General features: G+C 28.8%; 1 protein-coding gene across 1 annotated transcript in view; it reads left to right on the forward strand.

Annotated features, from left to right (window-relative positions):
* The window catches only part of LOC143226012 (serine/threonine-protein kinase unc-51-like), a 116,367-nt gene that overhangs the window by 41,519 nt on the left and 56,876 nt on the right, over window positions 1-17,972 (forward strand). Inside the window, exons 7-11 of the mRNA XM_076456384.1 lie at window positions 4,382-4,578; window positions 5,198-5,299; window positions 7,372-7,430; window positions 14,310-14,392; window positions 17,384-17,428. Coding sequence (XP_076312499.1) covers window positions 4,382-4,578; window positions 5,198-5,299; window positions 7,372-7,430; window positions 14,310-14,392; window positions 17,384-17,428 — 486 coding nt within the window. The remainder of the gene's footprint in view (window positions 1-4,381; window positions 4,579-5,197; window positions 5,300-7,371; window positions 7,431-14,309; window positions 14,393-17,383; window positions 17,429-17,972) is intronic.

The raw sequence follows: 17,972 nt of genomic DNA on the forward strand, positions 1-17,972 counted from the left end.
ACTCTCTTTCTAAACAACTACATCTGATGTAGTTCTGGGATTAGTTTACGAATAAGTAGTTAGTATTTTTCATGTTATTAACTTTATTAATAAATCTTCTGTCTTATCCTCAGTTTATTAACATGTGTTTAACACTTCTTAGAAGTTGGTAATATCTGTTGAAGTAAATGTATTTATGCTGAGAATCTCTGGTGGATTGGTTACTGCAAAGGATTTATAAAGTATGGAATATTTTAAAGAAAACTCTAAGTTTATTGTCATTAGAAGATCAAAAAAGGATAAATTGCTGTTATTTTTAATTTCAACATTAAAGTGAATATATATTCAGCTGATTAAAAAAAAACCTACTTAACCTGTCTACAACATAACCATACGACACAAAAGTGTTATCAACATATTTCTATAACAAACTTAAGTGACAATTGTACTTTTAAAACGATTAATGAGAATATCACAAGGGAGTGGAGAAAGTTGAAAATCCACAGGTAATCCATGTTTTTCATGGTATTTATCTATCCTTGGGAATATAATAAAAAATTAACAATGAAATTAGTAATAGATGTTTATATATTACACTTTGATAGAGTTAGTAAGTAGAGCATATTACCTTTTATGGCAATATTTAGAAAATAAAGAGTTGGGGTTTTTGTGAAAAAGACAGTTCTACAAATAAATATAAGTTAAAGAAATTTGTTATTCTGTTTAAATCACAAATAAATTTTTCCATTTAAGAGGAAAGAAATTGTAATGTATTCTTGGTTAATAATTTGTAAATTATTATGTTAAAATTTTGGATTGCAGGTAACTGAATCAAAGTTTTAGGTCTTTTATCTAATCTTCTAAAAAATAAAATTATTTTAAAATCATATTTTATCTTAAAATGTAAATTGATAGTGAAAACACTTATTAAAAATAAAACTCAAAATCCTATGATGTTTTGAAAATTAGTAAAACATTTGTTATAATTAAAGCTTATAAAGCTAACCAGATAGTTATTTTTAATAAAATCATTATGATTAAGGTATTAAAAACATATAATTAACAGATAGTTCATCTAAGTTATTAAATAGGCATCCTACTAATAATTATCATACAAAAAATATCAAAGCCTTAAAATCTTGTGTTACTTTAACTCTCAATTAAAGTTTAATATTATGTCTTTTTAATTTTGTACCCGTCATTTTTATTCTTTGCCGAAAATGCTTAGAGAAGGTAACTTCCTAGTAATTTGACTTGTTAAAAAGTGGCTTATAGTTAAACTGATAGATTATCTGCTTGGGATGGGATAGCTTTTGAGCTCAAATTCAAAGCAAGGAAATATATCATGGAACAAATGTGTACATTTCTTGTCATGTAATTGTATCAGGTTTCAATTTTTTTTTTATCAAACTGTGTTCCTAAATACATAATTCATAAATTTAAATTTTTAACTTCATAATGTAAGATTTATAAAGAGTTCAATACACCTTATAAATTAAATCAACTTATAGAAATTGAGAAAGATATCATTGTTTCTTTTGATGTAGTTTTGTTGTTGATCTTAGTTACATTAAATAAAGTCATCAATTATTTGAAGAAATATTAATTTATAATGGAATTTCAACTCTTAAATATAATGATATAGTTAACAAATATTCTCCTCTTTTTAAAGTTAATAACAAATTTTGTTGAATCCATGGATAACATATGGATTCTCTGTTTTCTCCTTTACTTTGAAATATTTTTATAGATCATTTTGAAACTGTGGCTTTTTATTAATTGCTATTTAACTTATAATTTGGTTGATGTATAGTGATGACACTTTTTAATGCAAAACTGGTCAGAAGACAGGTTAAATTAATTTCTTAATCAGTTGAATACTCATCAAAATATTCATTTTACTTTTAAAAAGGTGAGTAGTAACCACTTATTTTTTGGTGACAAGAAACTTTATTATTTGGTAAATTCATTGTTTCTTAAACACAAGCCCATCTCTTTAAAGTTGGAGTTTTTCACCCGGTCATACATAGAGAGCCTTTTGTTTCTCTACAGATATTATTAATTTCTATTAAGAGGTGAATTATTTATTTAAGAGGGTTATGGTAATTGATGCTTAGTCTCTGTTTCACAGGTTCAAATTCTGTTAGTGTGTTTGTCCTTTCAGCTGTGGGGACAGTGTAATTTTATGGGCAGTTCCACTATTTGTTGATGAAGAGTAGCTGATGAGTTGATGGTGGGAAGTGTTGATTAGATGCCATCACTCCAGTCTGTTACTTAAAAGTTAGGGACAGGTAGTACGGATATTCTTTGAGGACATTCACATAAAATAAAAAAAAAACATTTATCTAAGTGTACCAAAATTTTAACAATTGGTACAAAGAAAAAAAAGAAGGAATTTGTCCCCATTTTTTTACCCGAAATTTTTATAAGATAGAAAAATTAATTTCTAAATATACTGACTGATTCATCCCATAGACTGCAGAATAAAACTAGTAGTGTTGTCATATTTGAAAGATAATTTATGAAGAGTTTAAAAAAATGAAAATTTATGAAATTAAAATTTTAATGCAGTTGTGTTTATTCAAACTAAGAAAAGCTTAATAATCCATGATGATGAAGAATCCCATTTGTAGAGAAAATTATATATTTAAAAATGGCTGGTATGGGTAGAAAAAGCACAGGTGACGATGACTGAAGAAGGTCGAAACTTTGTTCGCTCCTCTGCTTGTGCTTTCTCTACCCATACCAGCCATTTTTAAATACATGAGAAAAGCTTAAATTTTTACTAAAGGAACAAAAATTAGCAGTTAAAAATAAAAATTTAAATAATTTAATTTAGCAGAACAGGTGTCTAATATTAATTGCCATATGTTACGTAAGGAACTTTTGATGAATTTGTTCTTTAAGTAAGTATTGATTTGAATGAATGAAATATGAGAATTAATCAAGCATAAAACCATTCTTTAAATAAAGGTTCAAGTTATTCAAGGCTTTAATTGTACTTAGATTAGCTTGTTTATATGTAGATTTAATTATTTTACCTTCATTATGGTGCTGTGCCTGGTGATGAACAAAATATGGGGATCTGAAATACATAGCATGTTTGACTTTGAGAGTGTTCATCTAACAGATAATTATTATGTATTTATTGTTATTTTTTATTTTTTGTTAAACATAGTGTAAGAAATAAGTACATTCATAAGTTTTCGATACTGTAGTATCATAGTTTCCTATATTTAACTAGTGCTTAATACTTAAGGAATAATTGTCAAAAATGAAGAGAAGGAAAAAAGAAACAGATGTGGATAAAGTTAAGAAATGAAGAAACCTAATGTATTCCACAAGTATGTTGTCTGTCAGTTAGTCACTAAAATGATATGTAAGGAATACTTAATGTTGCAACTTGTACTATTATGATATAAGCAGAATGCGTGCATCTCATGAATTTTGAGAAAAACTACACACACTGTAGGCTATTACATAGCATGACGTATGAAATTGAAAAGCAAGAAACAAAAATGTTGTTACTCTAAATTTTAGTTTTACCCTGGGACTCTTTGGTTTTTCCCCAAGAACCATGTACATCTAAAGTAATCACGTATGTTTACTAGAAGAATGGTACTTAGGGGTGGCTCAATCATAATAAAAATATAAAAAAATATATACTAAAAATATACTAAAAGAAAAAATGGATACAACTTTTTCAGGTTTGGTAATATCAGAACTCTAATTTCTTTGTTTATATTGTTTGAGAAAAGTGAATCAAATCATGATAAAAATATTTCTGTTAAATATGGAACACACCATAAGACCTCTCAGTAATAAGTTATTAACTTTGAGTGAATTTAATAAAGGAAATCTAAATTTAACAATTGTACTGGTAGCAAAATAACTTTTCATATATGAGCTAACATGGACTATTAGGATAATGTACTTGAAAAGCTTATAGTATTATATGTTTTGTTCATTTAAGCTGAATGTGTCCTCATTTCACAACTTTTTGACATTTTACTGTAGCCCAGTGAAATGTTTTATAGTCACAAACACAAATCCACAAGCCATGCCCAAGAAGAGTATTAGTTTTATTTTCTTCCTATCATACATGTATATTAATTGTTCAGAATTTTAGGACATAAACTCTCAACTGCTTTAGTAATTTACAATTTATACAAATTGAAACTCATTCAGTGTTACTTAAGTATTTATGTACATAATTTGTAACATAAAAACAGATGCTTGTTTCATGTTGTTTTAAATGAATACTGTTTTTGTATTTAATAAAAAATAAAAATTAATGACTGTTATTTTACACTTTTACCTATTTTAATGAATAAGGTATTATTATGAAATTGCCACTGTTTAATAATTATTATTTACTGTTAGTATTTTTTAATTTTTGAAGCTGAGGCCATGAAAGCACTTAATGCCAAAGACATTGTTCATCGAGATTTGAAGCCACAGAACATATTGCTGTGTCATTCAGGGAAGTCGTGTCCTGCACCAAATGATATCACTCTAAAGATTGCTGATTTTGGCTTTGCTCGTTTCCTTCAAGATGGAGTAATGGCCATGACACTTTGTGGCTCTCCCATGTATATGGTGAGTTAGTGATTATAAGGTTTTTGTTTGAGAATAAATTTACAATAATCTAAACAGTATAATTATGTAAGAAACCAAAAGTAAGAATGGTATTAGAGAAATGGTTCTACAAAGTATAAAGAAATATGCAATATCAGATATACTTGTACTCATGGCTATGTTTTATTAAAACATGCAGAAATTGTATGATGAAAATAAAGTGCAGGATTCTATTTTTATATCAAATATGCAATATCATTGTGTTAACTAATTTGCATTATCTTATAAATTTAACTGGAATTATGAATATGACTGAAATAGTTTTTAATATAGATGTATCCTATATCAATAAAGACAACATATTTTTGTGTGTAAATATTAAAAGATGAATAACTATTTCTTGAGAAGTTTGTAGCAGTATAAACTACCTTAAAAGAGCTTTAGTAGTAGAACAACAACAACAAAAAGATAATAATAACAACTACAGTTATTAAACTTAACATAAATTTTGAAATTTTTGAAAAAAGTGATGATGACTGTCTTATTAACACTTAACATTAAAAGAAGTTGCAAACCTGTCTAGGACTTTTTTCATCAGTGAAGATATTTTTTATATACATTTTGTTTCTTTTCTCCAAAGGCTCCAGAAGTAATTATGTCAATTAAATATGATGCCAAAGCTGATCTGTGGAGCATAGGAACTATTGTTTTCCAAGGATTAACTGGAAAAGCACCTTTTCAAGTAAGTAATAGAACAAATAAATTAATACTAAACATTTTATCCAAAAACTATGTTGATAATAACTTCACAGCATCTACACAATACAATATTGGATGAAAATGTATTACTTCTGTTCAATTGTAAGATAACAGTTCACTACTTTGTGTGTTACTTTGTGAATTCTTGGTGTTATTCACACACTATAGTGCACATAACATACACAACAGTGTTTCTCAGACTTTGGTACTCATGTTCCTGTAGAACAAAGGAAAAAAGAATTCCAGACTTTGGCAGTGAGTACTGTAAGTTGCATTCCCTCTAGTCAATACTTTACTTCAAAGATAGTATAGTAATAAGGTGTAAAAAGTGAGTGAGGGATAACAAGTTAACAACTGTACAATGTTCTTTTTTTCTGTAGTTGAGTGTATATTGGCCAAATGTGTAGGAATCTGAAGTTTTGAATTAAGGAACATTAAAATGGGGTAGGAAAAAAAAACTAAATTGATTGAATTGACTCTAGCAAGATATTTAGAACCCACATTTTGTTTTGTAAATTGATGTGGTGTTAAACTGATGAATAAGGTTGAGTTTTAAGTGGAAACTAGATATAAGAGGATCATTATGAATTGAAAACATCAAAAATATAATTTTCAATAAGTTCATGAGCCAGTTCTAGAAAAAAGTGAAATACTAAAAATTTGTTTTATAAGTTCTTTAGTTATATTCAAAGTTGAAGTGGCATTGAAAGTGTAATGTAGAATTACATAAATCTGAGGTGATGTAGCTGTCTAAGACATTCTAATTTTAACTGTTACTTCTGATGTGGGAGTTATAGGTTGCCACCAAAATATGTAGGGTTCCTCTATGCCCCGCTTTTAATACATTTTGTTTATTGTGCAACTATATAACATTGTATTAATTTTAATTTTTAATATAATTCTTGTACTCGTCTCAAAAAAAGCATAAAAACTTCATTCAACTGTTATGTACTTACAGCATTTAGTTTAAAACAACAAGTAAATCTATATATTAGTGCTCAATATTTTTCAAAATTTTATCTGATTTCTTTTTATTTTCAGTCATTTTTTTTGTTAACATTTAAATGTTAAGTGGGCAGTTAAACCAGCTGAATAAAAATGAGTTGGATAGCAAAATAAGTTTTTAAAAAATTAATAGAAGTTAGACATTTTGCCATGGTCAAAAAAGGTGAGAATTTTGCTAAACTGTATAAATATTTTTACAAACACAAGTCATAAATCCAAATTCTGTGATTTTAACTACTTGTTCTTTACATTGTCAACCTGGAATGATCTGGTGGCTAAGGCATTCATCTCACTGTCTGAGGATCATGGGCTTTAATTACTGTTACACTTAACATACTTGTCCTTTCAACCATGTGGGCATTATAATGTAACAATTAATCCCACTATTTGTTAGTAAAAAATTAGCCCATCACCATGTGGTGGATAGTGTTGACTATCTGTTTTCTCTCTAGTCTATCGCTGCTAAATTAGGGATGACTAGTGCAGAGAGTCCTTGTGTAGCTTTGCATAAAATTCAGAACAAATCAAACCAAAATGTACATTGTTTTTCATGTGATTTGAGGTTGGCTAACTGAGAGACACAGTCACTAAGGTATTTATACTTCTCAGTTTATCTTTTCTAAAAATGCAAAGATAATAAAAGTAACAAAATGAAATAAGTGAAAAATCAAATAACTGTAAGACGTTTTTGAATATTAGATGACAGAGTAACTTGTAATGCTTTGTAGGTTTGTGAAACTGTAGGTATAGAAATTGGAAAGCTAATAAAGCTTTCTTATGAATATAAATTTATAATATGTATACCTTGGATTTATTTGATATCAATTTTTATTCTTTTCAATGTGTGAGCTAATGAAATACAAAGAAGAGAGATTTATAATCTGAAGTGAATTATATTTCCTTTAGTTGTCACTTTGCACAAAACTAAGATAAAAGCAATGTGTTTTTTACACACAATTTTTGTCATAAATTAAAATTCTAAACTTATTTAATACCATATATGATTTTCACATTGGCTTACAATATAAAATGTTTTATATGTTCTTGTAGGCACAAACTCCACAAGCTTTGAAGCAGTATTATGAAAAAAATCCTAACCTTCAGCCCAAGTGAGTGATGATATGTGTGTGATGAACCATTAAGTTATCTTTTACATTTAGTAAGTTTGTCAATTTAATCACATGACTGTTCCAGGTACTCTTAACCTTAATTAGGGTTTTGTTATCTTTTGAGCTTCAGAATATACAGAAAAGTATTCATTTGAAATCAATTTTTCTTTATTATAAAACCTAATTTAATTGATTTATATTCAATGAAACATTATTCAGTCTATCATATAAGTATATTTTGTAATATTCCAAATAAGAATCTTTTATCATAATAGTTACATATTAAACTTTTATGTAATAGTTTTATTCTTACAAACATTTTATGTATGAAATGTTTGATATCAGAGCAGTACATTTTTGTTGATTTTGCTGTTACCGATGTATCAGCTGCATTTAACCCTCTCTGCTTGAATATCCTTTTCTTTGCATGTCACGAGGATTTTAGTATCTTACATTCAAAATGAAATTACTTTTGCTTAATGTTATACCAATTAGTATAGCATAAAATTATAACTAATAATCCATATCTTGATAGTAGGTAATATTTAAAAACAATTCTGAATTTCACCTAGTACAAGAAGGTGACATTTTTTTCTAGGCATCTCATCTTTCTAATTTATCATCACCACTTCAATAAGTATAAAATTTAACTTAAATTACTATAAAATCTTAATCACTAAGATGAACTATAACTTTATAGCCATCAAGTAGAAAATCAGACCCCTCTTGTCACACTCACCTGTCATATTCTCTCTTTCAGGGTTTATTTGTAGTTTTCTCTTATGTTTAATAATATATTATTTATAATAAATAAAAAGCCAAAGTTTTCATCTATCAAATAATATATTACATTATTTTCTGATTAGAGAATTATCAGTTTCTCTTTTTGCACAAGTTTCATTCCCATGGGAAATATATCAACTAGTTTGGATGAATTTTTAATGGCTCTTATCACATAGTTAGAAAGCTAAAAAATTGGTGGAGTAATATAGGACATTGGCTGCTTTTTGATCTTTGGTGCATTATTTAATTTGATGAAAATTATTTAGTGCATTACTACCATTAGTATAAAAAAATTAGAGTTAAGTGTCATAAACAGTTCACAGAAAAAAGAAAAAACTGGATAAGTACTTTATTTCTTGTTTTGCATGTGTATTCTTCAGTTATTAGAATAACTAAAAGGTAAAAATGGGAATATGTTAATGTTAGCTAAAGTTGGATTAAGCAAAGTAAATAATAATATGATAAAATATTTCACAAGGCATGCATATGAGCAGCTCGGAGTTCCTCATGGATAATGCAATTCAAGAGTGTGACTTGAGTTTTAGGTTCCCCAAGCAATGTACAGTTTATAATGGTATGAATAATACTAAAGTTAAGTATAAATAGATGTTTTCTGTTATGAATTGAAAGCTACTTAGGATACATGTATGTTTCATGTTACAATTTGGAGTTATTTTATAAATTAAAAAAAAAGATAATACACATTTAATTTTATTTTTTTAGTGGTTATAAACTTGGTCAAATTCACCAACCTTGTATAGAGTTAGGGAAGAGAAAATAACAGAAAAAATATAAAGTTTTACTGAAAACAATCATATGAAATGCATTTAGGAAGGTTTAAAATTATGCCAGTGAAATTTGAAATTTTTGAAATGAAGAAAAGTATTTTAAAATTAACATGAAAATCATTTTGCACTCAGACTAATAATAATAATAATAAACCTAATATATTCATGGATAAATCTTTTTTTTAAGTTTATTAAGTATGCTTCACTAAAAATTTATTTTTTTGCTGTGTGAAAGACTTATAATGTTTACTGAAAGTCCATCAATTTTTATGAAGATATACATACCATATTAATAGTTAGTAGTATCAGAACTATAACAACTAAATGTGGTCACCTGGTCGGTCAATTTGACTGAGCCTATGTCAATTAATTTTTCATATCTCTGAGTCATGCTTCAAATTATAAAGACAGCTGTTTTTAATTTAACTTCATATTAAATTACCAAAAGCTTTATGGTACATAAGAATTACTGTTTACATTCTTGTTCATCATAGTTACTGAAAAGTACCTTTAATTTATATATTTATCAGGTCTTCTACAAAATTCCTTTATAGATTATCTGTTCACTACTTCTGTGGAGGTTTTTTTCACTGTAGTTTAAGAAAGATTATAATTATTTAATAGTTTACAAGTGAAATAACTATTAATTTCACCTTTTCATAACTAGTGTTGACAATATATTTCTAGAAAGATATATTTAGCCATTGTTTTTAAATAGTCATGTAGGTGTTCTGCACATAGTTATTGTTATTTTTGTAAACCAGATGTAGAGTTTGTACTAATCCTCAAGCTTGATTAAAAATTAAATGAAACAATAACTGTCTCATGAAAGCTTGAACCAGTTTGACTTTGTTTCTGTGTTTTTACTCCCTGGGTATGGCAAACCCATCATAAGAAGTGATACAGATTCTTATGGATGTTGATACAAGTTAGGGATTTTTCTTTTCATAGCCAAATCTTAAGGCTAAGGCTCATAATGATTATATAAATTAATGCTTTTACTATTAGTACTAATAACAATATGTTGCTTTAATATTACTATTTACGCACATCTATTCATGCTATTGAAAAACAAAAATGCAATTTCTGTTTTTAATTAAGTTACTTCAAATGAAAGATTATTATATTACAATCCAAAGATCTTTTGTTATTCTCACAAAGACAGAGAAATTCATGAAATTTAAACATTAATGTTTCTCGACTTTTTATATGTAAACTTGCACGTGATGTTATTAAAATTAATACTGTGAACTAACTTGGACAGAGAACAAGAGGTAACAGTTTGATATGTCCCATAGTTGATTACAGATAGTTCTTGACTCACTTCAAGTCAAAAATGGCCTTTTTTTCATAACAGCTGATTTCAAAGATTGACGTATACATATAGAGAGAAATATATGCATAAGGGAAGACTTTATGGACTTTATCCATACTTTTGTATGGATTTCTGGCAGACAAATGTCTGGAGATATCAGAAAGCTCTCATTGGTTTTACTGCTTGAATCTGGAGTTATACTTGCAAATTAAGCTGAATGATAACAGTAGGCCTAAGAGTACCTTCAGCAAAATACAGTAGGTGTCTGTATGCTTTCCAAATCTTGCCCATTGGTCTGTATAATGCACTGGTTATTTTCAAATGTCTGATGGAGCTTATACTCAAGGTACTGCAGTTGGCAAAATGCCTTGATGATGTAGTGTTTAGCCACAGTTTGAGTCAATGTATGAGAACCTCAAGAAGATATTTCCAGCACACTTGACAGGCTTACTTGAAACTGAAACCAAGAAAATGTTCACTTAATTAAATAAGAATGGAATTTCTCACTTAAACTCTGAGGAGAAATAATCTCTCCCAACCAGTCTATGATAGTTGCTGTGAAAGATTGTTACAAAGCAAGAAATTCAATGTTTCTTTGATATTGTGTACAACTGTTGATTGTTTGTTGCTAACTTTTCAAGAATATCACCACCATTGTTGGCCCATACTAAAATAGAAGCATGCTTTTGAATGAGAAATATGATCTCACATTTACAAATTTCAGTGCATCAGTCAAATTGTCCCTATTTTTTGTTGCAATTCAAGGAACATTCAGTACCAGGGTTGTATTATGGCATTAACATATTTGTCTGGGAAAGATGTCAGAATTTAAAAAAAATGTTTTATTATTTTGGTAAAATCTTGCAACTCAAATTTGTAAAATATCTATGCAGGTTTGGAGAGTTTTATTTTTATTTCATATCTGTAATTTTTTAAGTAATTGTAAGAAATAAATATAATAGTTATCTTTGATAATTTATCAGTAATTTTATCTAAATTTTCTATGTTATAGAACAAAATATACTTCACTAAGCTTTGCTTAAAACACAATATCATGATGTGTAATAAAGTTGTACTTCAATCTTTGATCTTTGATACCTTTATATATTAGTGTTATATGAAAATTTCTTATTACTATCTGTTGATTTTGCAAATGAACAAAACTTGTGTAAATCTGAAAGTATTTTCAGAAATGTGAATTTTATAAATAACATCCATGTTACTTCAAAAATCTTAATACTTTTGATATATACATATATATATATCAAATAGCTTCAAAACTATTCTTATCCATTCTATTTATGAACATATATTGAGCTAAAATATTAAATTAATAATTATAGTGTTTTATCTACAAAATAATTGGATATCTTTGTGCTTGCTTTATTTCTGTTGGAAACTTTTGTATGTATATTTTGTTAATGGGGGAGGACCTCTGAATCATTATTAAATATAAAATAAAAATGAATTTTTTTAAGTGTAAGAGGAGATTTTTGTCCTGTTTTTCATCTTTTATATTATTTTTGTTGAGTATTTTTTATTTTGAGTTAAGGTGTCTTCTCTTGAAGTTAGCTTGGTATCTGTATTTTCTGAATTTCCTTTATTTATTTAGTTTTACCTGTTGTGGTTGTAAGTTTGTACCTCCACTTTGCATTTTTTTAATGTTAAAGGGTTATTTTAATGTTTTATTTTACTCTAAGTTTTATTAATAGAGTATTGAATAATTTTGAGTCCACATTTCGCTTTACAACTTCTTCAGAAACATTCAGTAAAACATAAATCAAAATTGACTGTCCAAAGCTTTATGATGTTACCTGGGAAGTAAATTATGTTGAATTTAAAACAACCTTGTGAATGATCATGGGCTGATCAGTTTGAAGTTAAAGTTGTTTTAATCTAGTATAGTTTTCCTTCCTTATCCTACATTCTACATTGGACATGCCCAGTATGGAACTGTCCACGTGTTTTGTCTTCAGTGGCATCTTAGTGTTGTGGTTGTTTAAATATTTTATGAAGTTTACAAATGTATAAATAAATTTATTACTTATTTTATAATAATGGTGAATGTAAATAAGATAGCCATACACCATTAAGAAAAAACTTATCAAACGTTTGTACCTGAAGTCAACTCCGAACAAAACAAACTTGAAGTGAAGTTGTGACAGAGTCATACTTTTGTTTTGTTTAAACAAAGTGGGAACATGTAAGGTGTCACCTTTGTGTATCAGGAAAAGTAAGAGTCCAAAATACTTTAAATTTACAAATATAAAAAAACTTCCTGTAAAATACTCAAGCAGCTCAAATGCTTTGATGACTGCAAGCTTATATGTGACCTAGTTTCATGAATGTTTTGATCCACCAATTTGCCAGAGCCAGTACTTGACTAAGAAATGCCTGCTTTTAGATAATTGTTTAGCTCACCTATCTGCTGACAGTCTCAAAGTCAAGGACAGAAAGTTAAAGATTGATTCTTATCCAGAAAATCTCCATGATCCTAATCCATTGCCTTGGTCAAGGAATCATCCATACTTTCAAAGTAAACTATAGATGAGATTTACTGTTAACTTTGCTGTCTACAGAATGTAAACTTCTAAATTTCTAAATTAGTTAACTTTGAAGGTAATGGCATGCAAAGTATGTCTTGCATGAAATTTTATTTTAGAGATTAACATATGAAATTGCTGGTGAAAATATAATTTTTTTTGTAAATGGAGAAAGGTAATAATAAATAGGTGAAAAATAGGCTTTCTGCAATGGCAACAGATTATGACCTGTGGACAATGAGGGATATACTTGAGAGCCAGAATTCATGAAAAACATGATCAAATATTGAGTTGATATTGACAATAAAGAGAATTAGGCCATGTCTTGACTGATGAAAACATTGCTGAAAGTGCCATTAAGAAGAAGGAGACCAAAGGAAGGTCCACTTTATAAGTATGAGGATAAAAATGAGGAGACAGCAGATGTGCTTACTGCTCAGGAAGCATTAAGTGGCTTGGTACTTACTGTAGTATATCTAGAGGCACAATAGATTGTTGAATGAGTAAAACATTTGCAATTAGCATCTCTGAAAAAAAAATTATTTTGCAGAAAACATTTTGTAGTAAAAAAACAAAAAATTACTGCTTTTTAGAAAAATGGTTCAACTAAATAAAATTCCATGTACTGACTTTTTTATATTAATGCCAGTTCATATTTTGTTGTAAATATGTTGCCTGTAACAATTAAAGAAACTTAGAAAAATTAACAGTTATATATAAATACTGGATTGGGTAAGGTGGCCATTTTAGTAGTTATACTGTGGGAGGTCTTATATTGTGGGTCACCATGCCTCTCCCTGAAATCTACATTGTAAATGGAAAGCACCAGACAAGCAATATTCCATCATCCAGAGCATACTCATGTACTCTTTTTGTGTTTTCTGTTATAATAAAGATTGTGCTTTTTTGTTTTGCATTGCATCTAGTCTCATTTTATTTTTATAAACTCAGGTTTTCAATATTGCTTAGTACTAAATATCATTTTTAGTTTCCTGTTATTCTACAGACCTATCCTCTTACTCTAAGGAGAATCAGTTTCACCTGAATATACCAAAAAAAGTAGTTTTTATGCAACCTCAAATTTAGAAGCATTATAATGTAATACTGGATTGAAGCTTAACTTGTGATATAAAATAAGATTTATTTTTGATGGAAATATCTGTAAAATGTTTATTGGTAAAACTAGTCACCTACTGTAATTACTTTAAAGGAACATATGAATTCCAAGTATTCCATCAGCTGAATAAATTCAGCAAAAAGCACGTATTGCATAGTGACTCAAAATGATTTTTAATGTCCATTATTTAGGATTTGACTAAAGATTAAGTGCTAAATAAACAAGAAAAGCTTTAATTAAGCCTCATTTCAAGGCTACTTTTATACGTTTTTCAAAGTCAAAGGAATGTTTTTCTAATAACATATGTTTTATTGTGTGTTTTTTGCACTGTAGGATACCACCAGGTACCTCATCAGAGTTGAATGATCTTCTTTTAAGGTTGTTGAAAAGAAATGCAAAAGACAGAATGGATTTTGGTATGTTTCAGTCTCAATTTAGAAATGTTTAGTTTAATTTTGTGCTCTTAGCCCATTTACATGAATCCTGCCATCATTGTGTAAAAAGAATAAATATATTGCAATAATACCTCTCATATGTTTTTAGTTTCACACCCATCCAGTTAATCCCACCTGAAACAGAAATAACATGAATTTATGGCTTCATGTTCAATCAAACTGTGTTGCTCGCTGTTACTTATTACCAGACAGTATAAAAATGCTTAAAACTATGTGCATAGACCAGTCAAATCAGATAATATGGTCAAGTTTCTTTTACTTACCCTGTACGTTTAATAACAAGGACAAAAAAAGGTAGCAAAATTCAATATGCTTCATTTTAGCTATTAGACAAAAGTTAAGAATACTGTTTGCTGAGTAATTTGTATTTGATTAAATTTCTTGAAACTTCTTCTAGTTGAGAGTTCAATGTTAATTATTTTCGTAAGCATGTGACTGTTATAAATATATGTGAAAGAGAACTGAAGTAAAAACTTAATATCCAGACAATTACAAAGTTACTAGTGTAAAGTTACTAAGACTAAATAAATAAAGCTCCTTTATAAGCCTAGAGGTAGCAAATGTTTTGATAGGTCTTATAATATTTCTAATTCATTATTTAACTTTAAAGATGTAGGAAAATATAATGAATATTACAAAACCTCTATGTAATTAATTTATAAAGGACATGAAGTGAGGAGTGAACATTGTTACAAGATCTGTTAAAAAAATATGCGGACTGACGTCATAAAACAAAATGTACTTTATTTAGAAGTTACAGGTCTGGGACCCCTTCAAAGTACTCTCCTCCCTAACACACACACTTATCCCAACGGTGTTTCCACTTGTTGAAACAGTCCTGGTACGCTTCTTTTGTAATGTCCTCCAGCTCCTTCGTTGCATTTGCCTTAATCTCGGGAATCGTCTCAAATCTTCTTCCTTTCAAGGGTCTTTTGAGTTTGGGGAACAAGAAAAAAATCACAAGGAGCAAGGTCAGGTATGTAGGGGGGGGTGGGGAAGAACAGTGATCAAGTGTTTGGCCAAAAACTTGCAAGTTCTGAGGGCTGAATTTTGCACCAACGTGGTGCATCTTCAATTTTTCAGTCAAAATCTCGTAACAAGATCCAACTGATATCCCACACTCTTCAGCAAGCTCCCTGACAGTCAGACGTCGATTTGCCCGCACCAGGGTGTTGATTTTGTCGACGTGTGGGTCGTCAGTTGACGTGGAAGGACGTCCAGGACACTCATCATTTTCAATGGACTGTCAACCATCCTTAAAACGTTCATGCCACTTGAAACATGCCGTACACTTCATAGCAACATCACCGTAAGCCGTGTTAAGCATAGCAAAAGTTTCAGTTGCAGATTTTCCAAGTTTAACACAAAATTTCACAGCAAGTCGTTGCTCCTTCAGGTCATTCATTCTGAAATCCGCCAAACGAAAAAATCGCACTTCACTTAAAACCGCGTAGCTAATACACAAATGAAGATATCTGCAATTGGGAAATGGCGTCGTAATCAGCTGATCTGTGCGAACCTAGCGACACCAAGTGGATTTCCCTGGAACCAACTGGAGCTGCGCAATTCAAACAGTCCGCATATTTTTTGAACAGCCCTCGTACGTTTAGTAACACTGGTAAATATCTGTTAGGGCTAAAGTTAGTGGAAAAGTTAAATTAGGTATAAAATATTTATTATGATGTTTTATAATATTAAAAACAATGGCAAATAGTTCTGCCAGGGCTAAGATTAATAGTGAAAGCTGTATTTGGCATGATATATTTTGTGCAGTGTTTAAAGACTGGGAAAACGATGGCTGGTGCTGAAGTCAATTGTAAATATTGTGTTATTTGTAGATATAAAACTTAAAATTTTAAGTGTCTTTGATAACAGTGGCAATGTTCTATTATGGCTGAAGTTAATGGAAAAAACTGTGCTATACCTAAATGTAAAATACATTTGTGTAGAGTTTATTTGCTGGAAAAATTGTGGTTAAAACAAAAGTTAACAATCTGATTATTATGTTACTTGTTGATGTAAAATATTTTAAAATGATAGAAAGTAGTAACAGTAAAAACAGGAAGGATTAAATAAAAATGTCTTTAATATTCTTGCACATTATAGAAATTATATTAACATTAAACTAGGTTTGACATAAGTTATTAAAATAAACTTGTAAGTTAGAAAACTAGAAAATAATCTGTTAGAGGTATATTGTTATTTCCCTTTCAGTTAAATGTGATTCAGACAAGAAAAATGTTTTGAAATGAATAAAATAAGTAGAGTTATTTGTATAATATGTTCATAGGAAGATAAGGTTATATATGGTCGGGATTATGTGATTATATTTTACAAATATGGAGAGAGGGTCAATTGACCCCTGCCTTATAAAAGGTGACACACATTTAGCAAAATAAACTTCCAAAAAAACAGTAACAATCAGCTACTTTGACACCTTCTCCACTCAGATATAACAGGCTAATGATGAACAAAAAAAATCATAAAAAGGATTTTCAGAATGTGGAAATAAGCTGAAAGTTATAAACTTTAAGCTGAAGTAAAATCCACAGTCTGACTAATTATGTATTATTACATAATTCTGTTCTATTATATGTATTTCTAGTAACTGTGATAAGGATAAATTTTCGCATGTATCATTTTCCTGAAGTTTATCACATATATCAATTTGAATTAAACTTTACTTCGTATGTATTACATAAAAATGCTTATTGACTTAAGCTATACATTTGTTAATATGTTAAAAGTATAAATAATACTATTGTTAAACTACATAATATTTTTGGATGTGTTTAATGCTAGTATAGAAAAGACTGACAGGTTAAAAATGTTAATAAATCCAAAAAATGTGAAGGATAAGTGCTGAATGTTGTGAAAAGGGGTAGGGGTGGGTATTATTTATTTTAGGTATTGCTGAGAAGTCTGTTTGAAATTTTGTATTCTGTTTTCTAGATGAATTCTTTTCTCATCCCTTTTTGAAGCCACATACAAAGAAAAGTAAGTTTTTCCATTCAAGTTTGTTTAAGAAGTGAATACATAGGGTACATTATTCATATGACATAATATGAATGTAAATATGGTACACAACATAGGTTTGAGAATGTAAGTAAGTCACTTGCTTTCTCTGTGCATGTCATGAGGTCTTAGTGAGTTCCATTTGAAATGTAATTAAATCACTTTATTTTCATAGTATTCCAATAAAGATAGCATAAAACATAAGTAATATTCCAAATTTTAATAATATATAAGTTTTATTTTTATAGAGGAACTTTTAGTTACAGTATTTACTTAAATATTCTGATTTGTTTTTGTTTTTTGGCTACAAAAGACTTAACATTTACTGAAAGCTTACAAAACTTTGTGAAGATGCACAGAACAGATTACAAGTTATAATATTAAAATTGTAAAGATCAATTTTGAAGTCATGAACTCGGTGGATTTGACCAAGCTTATATAGCGAGAGAAAGTTAATGCATTGTAAGCCTGAAGTTATGGAAGATGTAGTAAACCCAATTTTAAAACTTAAACTATTTTGGAGCTT

This window comes from Tachypleus tridentatus, chromosome 1 (assembly GCF_004210375.1).
Source record: "Tachypleus tridentatus isolate NWPU-2018 chromosome 1, ASM421037v1, whole genome shotgun sequence".
NCBI classification, from domain to species: domain Eukaryota; kingdom Metazoa; phylum Arthropoda; class Merostomata; order Xiphosura; family Limulidae; genus Tachypleus; species Tachypleus tridentatus.